Source organism: Phacochoerus africanus, chromosome 9 (genome assembly GCF_016906955.1).
Source record: "Phacochoerus africanus isolate WHEZ1 chromosome 9, ROS_Pafr_v1, whole genome shotgun sequence".
In the NCBI taxonomy this organism is placed as follows: Eukaryota; Metazoa; Chordata; class Mammalia; order Artiodactyla; family Suidae; genus Phacochoerus; species Phacochoerus africanus.
The window spans coordinates 113,128,483-113,145,232 of NC_062552.1; the positions used below are offsets into that span (position 1 = coordinate 113,128,483).

At 42.1% G+C, this 16,750-nt stretch overlaps 1 protein-coding gene across 4 annotated transcripts in view; it reads left to right on the plus strand.

Annotated features, from left to right (window-relative positions):
• The window catches only part of ZC3H14 (zinc finger CCCH-type containing 14), a 44,365-nt gene that overhangs the window by 19,176 nt on the left and 8,439 nt on the right, over positions 1 to 16,750 (plus strand). The window contains exons 10-11 of one of the 4 annotated variants that reach the window (XM_047797654.1): positions 10,392 to 10,466; positions 16,173 to 16,332. The exons of 1 other annotated variant lie outside the window; for it this stretch is intronic. In XM_047797654.1, the coding sequence (XP_047653610.1) occupies positions 10,392 to 10,466; positions 16,173 to 16,332 (235 nt within the window). The remainder of the gene's footprint in view (positions 1 to 10,391; positions 10,467 to 16,172; positions 16,333 to 16,750) is intronic. 2 more of the 4 variants (XM_047797656.1, XM_047797655.1) reach the window with 2 other exon arrangements.

Below are 16,750 nucleotides of genomic sequence, written 5' to 3' on the forward strand. Positions count from 1 at the left end.
AGGATTTCCTACTCTTTATGTTCTTGATGTGTGAAATTTACTGTGATAAGTCTAGATACTAGTTAGTTACTAACGGGCTGGATACCTGTGCATCCTTTTAATTTGAAAATCTATGCTTTCACTGAGAAATTCTTTTACATTATTTCTGTAAAACATTCTCTGTTTCATTGTTCTCTTTTGGAAATTCTGTCAGTTGGATGATAAGCTTCCTATTTTGATTTTCTGTCTCCTTATGACATGATCTTGTTCTACTCTGAAATATTTTCTTGAGTGTATCTTTAGTCCTCCATTGTTATTATTGTTTTTTAAGGCAGGCATATTTTAAATTTTCACAAGCTCTCTTCTTGTTCTATTTTTCATAGTGTCTTATTTTGTGAATACAGAAACATTTCAAATTTGTCTGAAGAACATAAGTAGAGGGTTTTTGTTTTTTTTTTTTTTAAGAGTTCTCTGTTGTCCCTAATGGATAGTTTCCTTCAAGGTCAGTTTTTGTTAGCTTTTTTGCCTTTTCATTTGCAAGCTCTTTTCCACTAGCCTCTGGACACGTTCTGGTTCGTAGTGTAAGGAAAGGCAGAAAAGAGGCTTATCTAGACTTGTGGCATGGGCTCTAAGCAGGTTTTGTTTTAAGCAAATAAGGAGCTGCAGTTGGCCTTGAAATTGCAGGGAAGTTTCCCTGTGTGTGTGTGTGTGTGTGTGTGTGTGTCTGTGCGTGTGCGCGCGCGCGCACGTGCAGGGTTGGGGGGCGCATGGGGAGACGGCAGGGACGGCGGGGCGGAGCACTTAAGCTCCCACTAGCTGCCTAGATTCTCCCAGGATAATCTGTTGAGTTTCTTTAGAAAAGAATCTTTTGTTTTTGTTTTTGGCCATGGCTGTGGCATGTAGGAGTTCCACAGAATTCCCTCTTATTCTACCTGGTACCATGTTAAATATACATCTAACTTGACAAGGAAAATAAGAAAATCCCTGGGCCTGGGATCGAACCCAAGCTACAGCAGTGACAGTTCAAGAGCCTCAACCTCCTGCCCCACAAGAGAATCCCAGAAAAAAATCTTTTTTAGAAAACTTAAAAATTTTATCTTTTGCATGCATGTCTATGCATATACCATTCACAAAATCTTGTTTTCTGTTTCACATTTTTCCTAGTTTTTGCTCATTACTCCAGCCTCTCAGGATTGGGTTCCCCTTTTATTCATTTTATCCAGATTTTTTTTTTTGTCTTTTTGTCTTTTGTTGTTGTTGTTGTTATTGTTGTTGCTATTTCTTGGGCCGCTCCCACAGCATATGGAGGTTCCCAGGCCAGGGGTTGAATCGGAGCTGTAGCCACTGGCCTACGCCAGAGCCACAGCAACACGGGATCCGAGCCACGTCTGCAACCTACACCACAGCTCACGGCAACGCTGGATCGTTAACCCACTGAGCAAGGGCAGGGACCGAACCCGCAACCTCATGGTTCCTAGTCAGATTCGTTAACCACTGCGCCACGATGGGAACTCCCATTTTATCCAGATTAAATAACAGTGTTTAAGCACTGTCAGCTGCCATAGTTTGTATTTCCAGCTTGGATCTTGTACCTGAATTCCTAATTCTTATTAAACAACTTAACTCTGCACTTCTTGGCTGTACAATAAACCCTTGTAAGCTTATCTAAACTGAACTGCTGGTGGCCTTCCCCTCCAGCCTGTTCTTCCTGCAGTCCTCCTCATTGTAGTTAACAGTTGCTCAGGCCAGAGACTAGTGCTATTCTTTCTTTTAAACCTACTGCCGATCTTCCTTTCTCCTCTCTCCTTTCCTCTTTCCTTCCATGCTTTTCCCTCTCTTTGCCTTTTTCATCCCTCTCCTTTTTCCTCCCTCCTTCCTTCCACATTTAGCAAATCCTGTCATCTTTTCCCTTCAGAATAAATTAAAATTTACCCGCCCCTTATCTCCTCTGACTCTATTATCCTAGTCTAAGCCATCATCCATGACTTCTGCCTTGATTATTGCAGTAGTGTCCTCACTGGTCTGTTTGCTCTTCTTCATTCCACACAGCAGCAGAGTGATCCTTTTACACAGTAAATTAGATCACAGTGCACTCCCCTGCTCAGAACCCTCTGGTGGCTCCCTTTTAGACTCTAGATGAAAAAAGCCCTATTGATTTCATCATCTTCCACCCTCTCCTGCTCCACCAAGGTCTCCTTGTTCTTCATAGGGTATATGTGGTGTCCTTCTCTTTGAGAACATTCAAAGAGCATGTGTGAGCTGCTTTTGCCCTCTCTTGGGAATGTTTCTTCTAGATGCCCACATAGCTTGCTCATCTCTGTGAGACCTTTCCCAGCACCCCAGTTCCACACTCCCTAACCTTTTCTAAAGCTTTATTTCTCTCCAAAGCACTTAACTGCCGTCTAATATACATTATATATTTTTATAGCTTAGATATTTTTATCCAGACTCAGGGCTTTAAATGTCATCAACATAAAATGTATTTTGTTTTTGAGTTCATCTCCTTCCCCTTACCACCATGATAAAAACTCTTTGACCAGGGATGGTATGTGTGTGTGTGTTGGGGAGGGGGTTCAGGGCTGTCATTGAGTCCCCAGAACAGTGCCTGTCGTGTAGTAGAAGCTTAGTAAATGTCTGTTGCTTTAATGAATGTGTCACTCCTGCCTTTCATCTCACTTGGAGTTTTCCTAGGGTCTGCTTTGTGGCTTTTGTGCTTGGCCTCAGCCAGTATGCGTTCATGTATTTTCTGTTTTCCAGAGATAGTTGAAATCTCAACTGCTATGATGCCCTCTCTAAATCAGGGATCTCCATATTTTTGACCATGCAGTTTTTTTTTTGTTTTTTGTTTTTGTCTCTCTGCCTTTTCTAGGGCTGCTTCCTGTGGCATATGGAGGTTCCCAGGCCAGGGGTCGAATCAGAGCTGTAGCCACCAGCCTACAGCAACGTGGGATCCAAGCCGTGTCTGTGACATACACTACAGCTCATGGCAATGCCGGATCCTTAACCCACTGAGCAAGGCCAGGGATCTAACCCACAATGTCATGGTTCCTAGTCAGATTTGCTAACCACTGTGCCACAACAGGAACTCCCGCATACAATTTTTTGTATACTAAAACGATCTTTCAGTGTGTAACCTCAGTGTTTGTGTTTTATTTACACACACACATAAACAAATGCTATTATTGATAGGTATTTTAGAGTTTGTAAAAATAGAACTCTAAGGAGCATGGAGATAAAAATATTTCTAATGTAATAGCATTTCTTCCTCCACCTCCACCACAGTGGAGAAAGTAGATTATCATCTTAGAAACCCAGTGTGGATTCTACTGCTGTATGTTGTTAAGGATTTGTGCCCTTTTTAAGTTTTTTATTTCATTTTTATGGACTCTCCAGAAGGAGAGGCTATAAATACATGTACTTAAATACATCATGTTGGACTGGAAAGCACTGTGAAAGACTCTTAGTAAAAAGTAGTTTTCATATTCAGAGAAACAAGGGAATCCCCCCCCACTTCATTCTGCCCACTGCCTTCCTCAGAGGTAAGCACTGTACTTAACATACATACTGATGTATGTCTGTAGTCTTGGTGTTTTTAAAAAAAATGTATGTATGTGTTAATCTTTTCTGTATAAAGTAGAATTTATATGCACACACACACGTATATAAAAAAGGCATTGAATCCCATTAATTTCTCTGTGACGTTTTGTTCCCTTTCATGTATCATAGAAATATAATAATATAGTGATTTTGAGTATAGGTTCGGAGAACCTGACCACTTGGGTGTTAACCAGGCGCTGTCACTTAGTAGCTTACCATAATCTTTCCGTGCTCTGATTTCCCAAGAATATGTATGCTCCCTCTGCTGATGGATGTTTACACTGGAATCTGTGCAAAGATCTGCTGCTTGTTGTGCATTCTAAGGTTAGGCTGGGCAGAATGGGAATACCCAGAAGCCTCAAATGGGCTCTTTTTGGGCACCTTGTTTTTTGTGATTTCTCCTGTTAGACCACTTTCCTGTTTTTCTCATTGAAGTGTTGTTTGCTTCCCTCTAGTGAACCAGTTTGTTGGCAGATGTTGCATAGCTGAGGATGTCCCGCTCTTTCAGATGTTTGCTATACAGGTCCTCTGTCAGCTAGTGCTCTTAAAAAATCCCATGTGAATCCAAAGCCTTATAAATGTTGTGATTAGTATCTGTATAAAGATTTTGAAGAATTAGATTAATTTACAGATAGATATAGTGGAGAATTGAATAAAGATTCTTAAAAATTTCAGCACTTTTTCTTTATTCTGTTACTGTGAATGACATCTATTTAACTGAGAAGCCAAATGATACAATTCTATATTAGAATTCTTTTGGGAGTTCCCATCGTGGCGCAGTGGTTAATAAATCCAACCAGGAACCATGAGGTTGCCAGTTCGATCCCTGGCCTTGCTCAGTGGGTTAAAGATCTGGTGTTGCCATGAGTTGTGGTGTAGGTTGCAGATGAGGCTCGGATCCTGTGTTGCTGTGGCTCTGGTGTAGGCCAGCAGCTGTAGCTCCGATTAGACCCCTAGCCTGGGAACCTCCATATGCTGCGGGAACGGCCCTAGAAAAGGCAAAAAGACCAAAAAAAAAAAAAAGAATTATTTTGGAGAGGCTGTGGGGAGTCAAGTTTGCCATCTTGTATCCTTATATTTTATTTTTTGTTTTTTTTTGTTTTTTAGGGTGGTACCCGAGGCATATGGACGGTCCCAGGCTAGGGGTCAAATCTGAGCTGAAGCTGCTGGCCCACCACAGCCACAGCAACACATGATCCGAGCCGCATCTGTGAACTATACCACAGCTCATGGCAATGCCGGATCCTTAACCCACTGAGTGGGGCCAGGGATTGAACCCGTATCCTCATGGATTCTACTTGGGTTTGTTAACCACTGAGCCATGAAGGGAACTCCCATATTTTAATTTTTTAATTATTTTGTATCACAACTTACTTGTTCCTTGGCAAGTAAACCAAAGTGAAAACAGTCTTACTCAAACTAAAGCCAGGGAGAGACATTTTGTGATCTTGGATTGGAAGGTTTCAATATTGTTAAGATGGTGATACTCTTGGGCCCAGATGGATATTTTTTTTTTCCAAATGGCTGCACCCATGGCATATGGAAGTTCCCAGGCCAGAGATTGAATCAGCATAGTATCTGCGACCTGTGCCACAGCTGTGGCAATGCCAGATCCTTCAACCCATTTTTGCCAGGCTGAGAATCAAACCTGTGCCTTTGTAGCAACCCGAGCCACTGTATTCGGATTCTTAACCCCACTGTGCCACAGTGGGAACTTCCCCAAGTAGCTCTTTGAATTCAGCTCAGTCTCCGTTAAAAAATCTCTGCTAGCTTTTTTACAGAAGTTGGCAAGCTGATTCTGAAATTCGCATAGAGGTGAAAGAACTTAGAAGAGCCAAAACTATTGAAAAATAATGAAGTTGGAGACCTTATTATATTTCACAATTTCAAAACTTATTGCAGAGCTGCAGTAATCAAGCCTAGTGCTAGTATAAGGGTATACATATGGACCAATGGAATCAAGTTGAGAATCCTTAAACCAGTACACACCTGATTAGTTGATTTTCAACAAGGATACAGAGACAGTTAATTGGGAAAAGAATAGTCTTTTTGACAAATGGTGCTGGACAACTGGATATCCACATGAAAAGAATGAAGTTGGACCCTTACCTTATACCATATGTAAAAATTAACTCAAATTTGGAAGTTCCTGTATGGTGCAGTGGTTAAGCATTCGGCATTGCCATAGCTGTAACACAAGTTGTAGCTGTATCATGAGTGTGATCCCTGGCTCAGGAACTTCTGCTTGCTATGCGTGTGGCCAAAAAATAAGAACTCAAAATGAATCAAAGACCTAAATGTAAGAACTAAAATTATAAAACTCTTAGGAGAAAAAATAGTTAAAACTCTAAATGCGCCTGGATTTCTTATATAGGGCACCAAAAACACAAGCAAGCAAAGAAAAAATTGAGTTTAAGAACTTGTGTTTCAAGGGATACTTTCAGGAAAATGAAAAAACAGCCCACAGAATGGGAGAAAATTACATACTTAATAAGGATCTATTGTCAAACCAAGGTCAAGTTCTCATTTTTTCTACTTAAAATTTCAATTTATATCAGTACAGTTGAATTCAATTATCACTGCCTTTTTTTTGGCTTTTTAGGGCTGCCACCATGGCATATGGAAGTTCCCAGGCTAGGAGTTGAATTGGAGCCACAGCTGCTGGCCTATACCACAGCCATAGCAATGTGGAATCTGAGCCATGTCTGTGACCTATACCACAGCTCACAGCGACACCGACACCGTATCCCTAACCCACTGATCAAGGCCAGGGATCAAAACTGCATTCTCATGGATACTAGTCAGATTTGTTTCCGCTGAGCCACAAGAGGAACTCCCTTCACTGAATCTGTTTTTAAAGAGATTTGTCTGTGATCATGGTAACTCCCTCCCTTCATTGCACTGAGCTTTGGCATAGGTCGCAGATGTGGCTCGGATCCTGTGTTGCTGTGGCTGTGGTATATAGGCCAGCAGCTGCAGCTCCAATTTGACCCCTAGCCTGGGAACCTCCATATGCTGTGGGTGTGGCCCTAAAAAACAAATAAATAGAATAATCCGAAGCTTGAAAATTATGGGTAATCGGTGAAGGGGCAAAAGTACCTTAGTTCACATAATATTCAGATAAATGTGCTTTGTATATTTTTACATACAAAGTGCTTTAGGAGTTCCCGTCATGGTGCAGTGGTTAACAAATCAGACTAGGAACCACGAGGTTGTGGGTTTGGTCCCTGCCTTGCTCAGTGGGTTAAGGATCTGGTGTTGCCGTGAGCTGCGGTGTAGGTTGCAGACGCAGCTCGGATCCCACATTGCTGTGGCTCTGGCGTAGGCAGGTGGCTACAGCTCCGATTGATTAGACCCCTAGCCTGGGAACCTCCATATGCCACGGAAATGGCCAAGAAATGGCAGAAAGACCAAAATAACAACAACAACAAAAAAAGTGCTTTATGTGGTTATATTGCTTAACGCTTCAGATCTTTAGTGCTTCTCATATGAGGTCAATGATAGAAAATTCTTTGTGTGACGTGTCTGTTTCCAGCCAATCAGAAGCCAGGATTACTTTGTGTGTAATAATAGGGTTTACTGTTTAGGGAGGAACTGTAAGTAGGCCTGACAGGATACAGTGGGCTGCGAGTTAGGGTTTCTTAGTTGTAGCAAAGAGAACATCAGTCCGGTTTGTTTAGCATTTTCAGATTTGCTTTTGGGTTCTGACTCTAGAAATGTACAATCTTATCTTTTTAATTATAGGTTTAAAAATGTTATTCACTCTTAATACTTCTTAAAGTCGCCTTAATGACTACTTTTACTGTTGATGAAACAGTTTAATGGGCTGTGAAAGAAGAATTATCAAATACTAAGGAAGAGAGAGAATTTTATGGAAATGTCTTCAAGGTTTCCATCTCCATCTTTACCAGTTCCCTTTTCACCTGAGCCAGGTTCTGTAACAAGTTCCTCTTGTTCACTTAATGAGCTAGACAATATTTCCCATCTTTTAAGGAAAATATCAACTGATATCAATGAAATTAAAGGCATGAAAGCAGCAGTTTTGACAGTGGAAGCAAATCTTTTTGATTTAAATGTTAGAGTGTCACAGAATGAAGCAAAAATTTCATCTTTGGAGGTTAAAATGAATGAATATTCAGCGTCAGCATCTGAATGCAACAGACAATTTGAAGATCTTCAAGAGGAAGTAGATTTTGAATCACAGTCAAGGACTACTGATGTTAAAATAATTGGCTTCCTTAGAAACATTGAGAAAGGTAAACTTTTAGTATGTGATATCGTCATGTAACTTGACTGTAGTTTTCATGTGGAGGCAGCAAGTCACAAAGAACTTAAATTTTTCCTGGACCTTCACTGACAGTATTGGCCTCTTCTACATGATTTAACTTAAAAGCCTAGAACTTAAGAAATTCTATCCTGGGAGTTGCCGTGGTGGCGCAGTGGTTGACGAATCCGACTAGGAACCTTGAGGTTGCGGTTTCGACCCCTGCCCCTGCTCAGTGGGTTAACGATCTGGCGTTGCTGTGAGCTGTGGTGTAGGTTGCAGATGCGGGTCGGATCTTGCGTTGCTGTGGCTCTGGCGTAGGCTGCATCTCCGATTCGACCCCTAGCCTGGGAACCTCTATATGCCGCAGGAACAGCCCAAGAAATGGCAAAAAGACAAAAAAATAAAAAAAGAAATTCTATCCTTTTTAGTGGCTTTCACTAAAATGATATTTTAAAAAGATGAGTATAGAGAGATGAAGTAAAACTTGAAATGTGAGAAAATAGTACTTTTTCATGTATCTGTCTTGTGAAATTACTTTAAAATGTATAATTCTTTCATTGTTCACTGTTTATGTTAAAGAGACCTGTGGTTAGTATTTGAATTAGAAGAGCATACTTATGTACCCTAATTACATAGTGGTTTTTCAAGCTGTCCTGTAGGAATACAAGTTGACCAAATGATAGGTGTTTCATGTTAGCTTCTCAGGATTTATTGTTTTTCTTTACCATGAAAATTTTGGAATGAATTTTTTTTTTTTTTTTTATGCACAACTAAAGAGTAATGTAATATAGCATATGTGCTAAAAGAAAATAGCTGGGAGTTCCATTGTGGCACAGTGGGTTAAGGATCCGCATTATTGCTGCGGCAGTTCAGTTCACTGCTGTGGCGCAAGTTCAATCCCTGACCCAGGAACTTTTATGTGCTGTAGCACAGCCAAAAAAAAAAAAAGTTATAAAGATTTGATATGTTTTAAAATTAAAAAAAAAATTTTTTTCATCTTTTTAGGGCTACGCTCTCAGCATATGAAGGGTTTCCAGGCTTCGGGTTGAATTGCAGATGTAGCCGCTGGCCTTCTCTCCACAGCCACAGCCACGCCAGATCCGAGCTGCGTCTGTGACCTACACCATAGCTCATGGCAATGCTGGGTTCTTAACCTACTGAGCAAGGCCAGGGATTGAACCTGCGTCCGTGTGGATGCTAGTCACATTCGTTTCCACTGAGCCACTGTGGGAACTCCTTAAAAAACTTTTTTTTTTTTTTTGTCGTTTTGCTATTTCTTGGGCCGCTCCTGCGGCATATGGAGGTTCCCAGGCTAGGGGTCGAATCGGAGCTGCAGCTACCAGCCTACGCCAGAGCCACAGCAACACGGGATCCGAGCCGAGTCTGCAACCTGCACCACAGCTCATGGCAACGCCGGATCGTTAACCCACTGAGCAAGGGCAGGGACCGCACCCGCAACCTCATGGTTCCTAGTCGGATTCGTTAACTACTGCGCCACGACAGGAACTCCTTAAAAAACATTTTTAATGAAATATGGCAATTGCAAAGTTACATGTTTGCACTGAGTGAGTAGACCATCCTTGTGATACCACCAGTAATAGATTACTAAGAATCAGCACGCACACATCTGAGTGATGTTTCAGTGTTTGGAACCCTATCATTTGCATCTCCTCATACACTATACTCTAACCCTTCTGTTTTAAATCAAGTGAGTACCTAGTGTCTGCTGAGCACTCGGCTGGGGAGGTTAGAAGGAGAATGACATCTTCCCATCCCTCAAAAGAACCTACCATCAAACTGAAGATAGAAAAATCAGTTCTTTGTCACCATTTTGTTTCATTTTGCAGTGTAACTATGAGGAAATTATAAATCTGTTCAAGAAGTTATAATACATACTTTAGCTGAGCATCCCACAGGAGAGCCAAGTAATTGTTTGTATGCTTTGCTGGTACTGGACTTGGACTGCAGAGCTCTGAGTGTCTACTTGTTTATTATTCTCTTTGTATCTACCTAAGCCCATAGTTTGTCTCTTGGGAAGGAACTCCGTGGCCAGATAACTCTGGGTGTGGTTTTTGCAGTTCTGGGGTTGGGGGAGTGACTTGTCCTGGTGAGAGCCCAGGTGATACCTCTTGTATTGATCTTGCAGTTGGCTGTTGCCTGTCTCCCAGGGCACAAGTTGAGGGTCTATGCAGCACCTCCTCCTGGCTTTTGTACCCTTTTAGCTTTATCACCAGTCTTTACTACCAAGAAAACCAGCTTCCAGACAGGCAAGGCCATTTAGGTTTAACCTGAGTACAGGTTTCTTCTGTCTTAAAGACCTTTGGTCCATAAATATTATTATTTTTTAAAAAATTTTTATTATAGTTGATTTACAGTGTTCTTTCAGTTTCTGCTGTACGTAAATATTGCTAAGTTGTATTGTTGAAGCTTTAAACTATTTTCAATTAAGAACCCAGAAAGATTATTTTGGTCCTTGTTTCTGGGAAGCACATATGCTGGTATTATTTGTTTTTTAAGCTTAGTGAAGTTTTTAAATTTATATTTTTAGGAACTCAGCAGAGACAGTTGTTATCCCGACTGCAAATTGACCCAGTAATGGCAGAAACTCTGCAGATCAGTCAAGGTTGGTGATATTGATAAATTTTCATTGTAATCTTAACATTTTTCAGTTGCTATTTCCATTCTTTATACCTCATTTAATGTATCTCGTATCTCTTAGACCCTGCCCTAAGATGCAGATCTCTGGAAATATTTTAGGGCCAGGAGATAAGACTTGCATTTTCTTCACACTATGTGATGTTTGTATTTTTTCCCTCATTCAGAACCTTTCTTCCTTTGATGCCATTTCACCTGGGTCCCTGGAAGCTGCTGGCTACTCACTTCCCTGCTCTAGGGACCATTTGAGTTCCTGCCCTGCCTTCCATCCAAATTTTGTTATCGCCCTGAGCTGCTTTAATGTCCTCTGGCCTGTTCAGTTGTATCCTTACTCCACTTGAGAAGCTCATGTGCAGGATTGTTCTAAAACTTCCTGTTCTTAGAACCATTGTAACTTGTTATCTGTCTCCCCCATCCTCAGCACACTCAGACACACATACCCTGGGCTACCTTGGAACTGGTGTGAGTGCCTTATTAATCTGTATTCTCAGTGCCTGACCCCTGCCAGATGCATGTTCAGTGCCTGATAACTGTCTGCTGACTAAATGAATGGAGTCGTTGGATTCCTGCAGACTTAAATTTAGATTGTTTCCTCCTGCATCCTTCTGTTTCCTCTAAACCGCCCACCCCCGTTGTTGGAAGCTCTGGTCCCTTGATCCCTTCCTCTCTGCTCCTGAGTTTTCTTCACTGGTGTACAGGATTCCACAGCCAGCAACTGTACTCTTTGATCCCTTCCTGGCCTCTTGTCCCAGAAAGATGAGCTTATTCTAAGGGTTGCCTTCTACCCAGATGCCAGATCCTTCCCAGTTGGTGAATATTGTGGTGTTGCCTCACTTCTGTAGCTTTAGTCTCTACCTCTTTTGTGGCTTCTCCCTTCTGTCTATAAAATTTTTGAGATATTCTCTGTCCTTGATTTTTGCCCTCTCATCTCCCAACATTCCATCCTGTTTCTACATAAAAGTATTTTCTTTGAAAGTATTTGGCAGCCAAAATCTGAGTTTGTTGTGTTCACATCATCCACTCTTGTACATTCTTTTTGTTTCTTTAGTTATTTTTATCCATGGTGCATAAACAATTTGAAGCATCAAGTAGTTCTCTGAGGCTAATGAATGAGTACCTCCTTCGCCTAACCTGTCATGCTTTTTTATTTCTGAGAGCCCTTTTGTTTCTGCATATCCTTTTTAAAGGATATTTATTGAAAATTTTAAAGGAATTTTATTTTATTTATTTATTTTTTTTGTCTTTTTTTGTTGTTGTTGTTGTTGCTATTTCTTGGGCCGCTCCCGCGGCATATGGAGGTTCCCAGGCTAGGGGTCCAATCGGAGCTGTAGCCACTAGCCTACGCCAGAGCCACAGCAACGCGGGATCCGAGCCACGTCTGCAACCTACACCACAGCTCATGGCAACGCCGGATCGTCAACCCACTGAGCAAGGGCAGGGACCGAACCCGCAACCTCATGGTTCCTAGTCGGATTCGTTAACCACTGCGCCACGACGGGAACTCCGAATTTTATTTATTAAAATTTAGTTTTTAACATAGTGATTTTGTTTCATGTGTGCAGTACTTTCTCTTATTTCTGTGAAGATATCAAAGGTAGTTTTGCACGTTTTGTTCCTCTCTCCTTCCTTGGTCTTATCTTCTCCAAGTTGTTTGTTTTGATTACTGTGTTTCAGGACAGAGGTTTTCTTCAGATGTCTGGGGATCCTTGGTTGACTTGTATTTAAGAGCAGGCACTTAAAAATCTGATTGGTGTTTTGGCTTCATTGGAGTAGAGGGTTTTTGACTTTTTTTTTTTTGTCTTTTTGCTATTTCTTGGGCCGCTCCCACGGCATATGGAGGTTCCCAGGCTAGGGGTCGAATCGGAGCTGTAGCCGCCGGCCTACACCAGAGCCGCAGCAACGTGGGATCCGAGCAGCGTCTGCAACCTACACCACAGCTCGCAGCAACGCCGGATCGTTAACCCAATGAGCAAGGGCAGGGACCGAACTCGCAACCTCATGGTTCCTAGTCGGAACTGCGCCATGACGGGAACTCCTTTTTTTTTTTTTTCCATTTTTAGGGCCACACCTGCAGCTTATGGATGTTCCCAGGTAGGGGTCAGATTGGAGCTGCAGCTGCTGGCCTACTCACAGCCACAGCAACAAAGGATCTGAGCCGCGTCTGTGACCTAACCACAGCTCATGGCAATGCCGGATCCTTAACCCACTGAGCGAAGCCAGGGATCGAACCTGGTCAGATTCATTTCCTCTGTGCCACGAAGGGGAACTCCCGGGGGTTTTTGACTTTTGAGTGTGAATCCTGCAGTGGAGAGTGATTTGTTTTGCCTCTCTACTTTGGGGGCACTGTGATGTCGGTGTCTTTGGTCTTTTCTCTTAGGTTGGTCAGCTTTTCCAAAGAAAGATGTTTCAGGAGATGGATTGGCTGCCAGGGTCTGGGAGCTAAGTGGGACAGGCGGCTGAGGAAGGTGCCTGAGCAGTAATTACTGTGTAAGGTTTACTTAGCTCCCACCTCAAACACCACTGCCCCCCCACCCCATTTTCAGAATGGTTCTTTCAACATGGCTGGCATTCATTGGTCCAGAAACCCGCTGTTTTTACCTTTTCAAGAGTCTAAAGCTTCACTTTTCTCTAAGGGAGAAAATAGTCAGAGGTTGTCAGGAAATCTAACTGCTTTTACACATTTAGTTAATTTTGTTGTAGCACCTTTTCATCGGGGGCCATGATGCTTCATCCATAAAACTTTCTAGCAGTGGTGGTATCTGCATTTATTCCAGGTATCCTCACTATCGAGGTAGGGGATGCGTGTTGTAAGGACAGAAAAGAAGAAAACCGATAGAGTTTAGGAAGAACTAAGTGTTTCTGAAATGGGCACTTGATCCCACTTCTCTTCTGCCCTGTCTTCTCCCCGACCCCTTTCTTCCAAGGGTCCTCTTTGTTGCCACTTTCTCAGCCTTTGGAGAATCTCGGGATCCACCTTAGGTTGCTTCATTATTTCCTTAAGACTCAGCTTTTGGAGATATACTAAGTTAGTTTTCCACTTTCAAAATGTGTCTATTTCTTACAATTATTTTCTTTCTTTTTTTTGCTTTTTAGGGCTACACCTGTGGAAGATGGAGGTTCCCAGGCTAGGGGTCAAATCAGAGCTGTAGCTGCCCGTCTACACGAGCCACAGCAGTGCAGGATCTGAGCTACATCTTTGACCTGCACCATAGCTCTCAGCAGCTCCGGATCCTTAACCCACTCACCGAGGCCAGGGATAGAACCTGCAACCTCATGGTTCCCAGTCGGATTTGTTTCTGCTGCGCCACAGTGGGAACTCCCTACAATTATTTTTTTTATGAGATTTTTTTTTTTTTTTTCATTTTTAGGGTCATACCTATGGCATATGGAAATTCCTAGGCTAGGGGGTCTAATTGGAGCTACAGCTGCTGGCCTATGCCACAGCCACAGCAACATGGGATCTGAGCTGCATCTATGATCTGTACTACAGCTCACAGCAACACCAGATCTTAATCCACTGAGCAGGGCCAGGGATTGAACCTGCATCCTCATGGATCCTAGTCCTACATTTGCTGACTGTGAGAACTCATTCAGTCATTTAAGGACTTTGAATTGCAAATTGGTAATCTGTTAACATGGGAGGAAAGTCTGTTTCCTAGGCCGCCTGAACGGATTCGGTGAGAAGACAGCATTAGTCATTGTGTTCAGTTTACTAAATGCTCTCATTCACCTTCAGCTTTGACTCTACTTCTGTTATTTCTCTCCCCCTTCTTATGGTCAAATCTAAGTTTTCAACTTTTTCATAAACACTGAGAGCCCCATAAAGCCTGTAGATTATAAATCTAAAATTGAAATTTACCTTTGCTCTCTTGTAAATCTATTTTCTCCTATCCTGAGTTCCTCCTCTTTGCCTGTCTTTACCATTCCTACTGCCCCTGCAGGGGTGGCTGGGGCTGGGGGAGTTCTGCCTCCTTCCTGGGGCGGTAGTTGAAGACACCTGCTGTGACTGCTCAGCGATGTGCATGTGGAACGTGTCTCCTCTCCATCCTAGGGCCTGAGAAGAGGACAAGGGCTGAGAATCTTGTGTTTCAGAGCCTCACTATCACTGCTGGGTTCCAGTCCATTCTTACCACTGTTTTTCTAAAAACCAGCTTGCTCATGTCACTTGCCTTCTTAGAAACCTCTCTTGATGGCTTATTACTTTAGAGCACAGGCTAAACTCATTGACACATATAAGATGGGCTTTAGGCCTCAGCCACCTTGCCCCTGCTTCCTCAGCCCATCACACACCCTTCGAGCCACATCGCATTTCTCACCCCATCTCCAGTTCCTTGCCCTGCCTTTCTCCAGCTCTCTTCTGCCTCAAATGCTCTATTTTTTCTCCGACTCTCTTGCCCTCCTAGTTAATTCATGCTCATTCCTTTTTTTTTTTTTTTTTTTGGTCTTTTTGTCTTTCCAGGGCCACACTGGTGGCATATAGAGGTTCCCAGGCTAGGGGTCTAATCAGAGCTACAGCCACAGCAACGCCAGATCCGAGCCGCATCTGCGACCCACACCACAGCTCATGGCAACGCCAGATCCTTAACCCACTGAGCAATGCCAGGGATCAAACCTGCAACCTCTTGGTTCTTAGTCGGATTTATTAACCACTGAGCCATGATGGAAACGCCAATGCTTATTCCTTTAATACTTGCTTCAAATGTGCATCCTCTGTAAGCTTTTCCTTGATTTCTCAGCTGGATAGAGTAGGTTGCTTTGCATTCTCCCCATACCTTGTTCACACCTCTTTGAGGGCCTGCTGTTCTGAAGTTGTTTGTACATCTATTTTTTTAATTTTGTGTACCAGCACAGTGCTCTCATGTGTTGAGTTTGTTCGTGCAATGAACGTGAATAAATGTCCTGTGAATTTTGGTCTCTGTTATTTGCCTGCTAATTTTAAGAGACAGGCAACATTAAATTTGGTTAGTTGATTGCCTATTGGTAGGTCAGCCATCTCCGTTCTAGGCTCCAGGTCTTGGTATATTTTGTAAAATAGTCAAGCTTAAGAATCATTGTAGATGATGTCATCTGTGGCTACTTGCATTAAAGGTCAGTGTTTTCCTTGCTGTATTTTTATCAGTGTCCATTCATCTTAAAATTTCTTTTCAAAACAGTCTATCTACAACCTGACAAGTTATGCCAATTGTGTTCTTTTCATCAGGGTATGTTCTTCAAGTGTGAAGAACAAAACAGGCTTTAGAAAAAAGTTTTTTTTTTAAATGTCACTGCACTCACAACATATGGATGTTCCTGGCCAGGGATCAAACCCACACCTCCAAAGCGACCCAAGCTGCTGCAGTCGGATTCTTAACCCACTGTGCCACAGCAGGAACTCCAGAAATGTATTTTTTTAATCGTCTTTGTATCATAATTCTATGGCACATTAGAACTCTTTATTCTTTATGTTTTTAGAAAATACTGTTGTACTTTGTTCTGTTGGTAATATCCCATTAGCTGCCTCATGGAAGACCCTTTCTGTACTGTAGGCAGGAAGTGTTCACTAGAATGCCTTGGAAATGTTCTGTATGAGGAAAGGAATATTTGACTTCTTTGAAAAGATGTTTGGACGTGTGTGATGTTGGGAATGCAAGGTATATTCAGAAGTAAACATTTGTGGCCAATCTTTTTGGCTCAGATTACTATGACATGGAATCCATGGTCCATGCAGACACAAGATCATTTATTCTGAAGAAGCCAAAGCTGTCTGAGGAGATAGTAGTGGCACCAAACCAGGAATCGGGGATGAAGACTGCAGATACCCTTCGGGTACTTTCAGGACACCTTATGCAGACACGGTAGATGGTTTCTTTTTCTTGTGTAGCTTATTTGCGTTGATTAGATAGTAGAGGTTAACCATTAATTCCCAGCTTTTCTCCTCCCTATCCAACCCCCAGTCTAGAGTTCTTTACTGAGTCAGTGTTTAGGCCATATATCATAGAGCGCATCGAGTTTTCGAAAATTCTCGTTCATCTGTCTTGTTCAGAAATCCATTTTCCTACAAATAAGTCAGTATACGATTTAGCTCTGTTAATATGTTTTTTTTCTTTAGGCACATCTAGGGAATGAAATTGAAAGAGCCAGGTGATCAAAATCAGTAGTCTTAGCATAGAGTTAGGGGTTGGGGTGATTATTGTCTCAGATAATGAACTAAATGTTCTGTAAAGGAACAAACATACAGGTAATAAAGTTAGTGTAAATATAGAACTTCTGGCT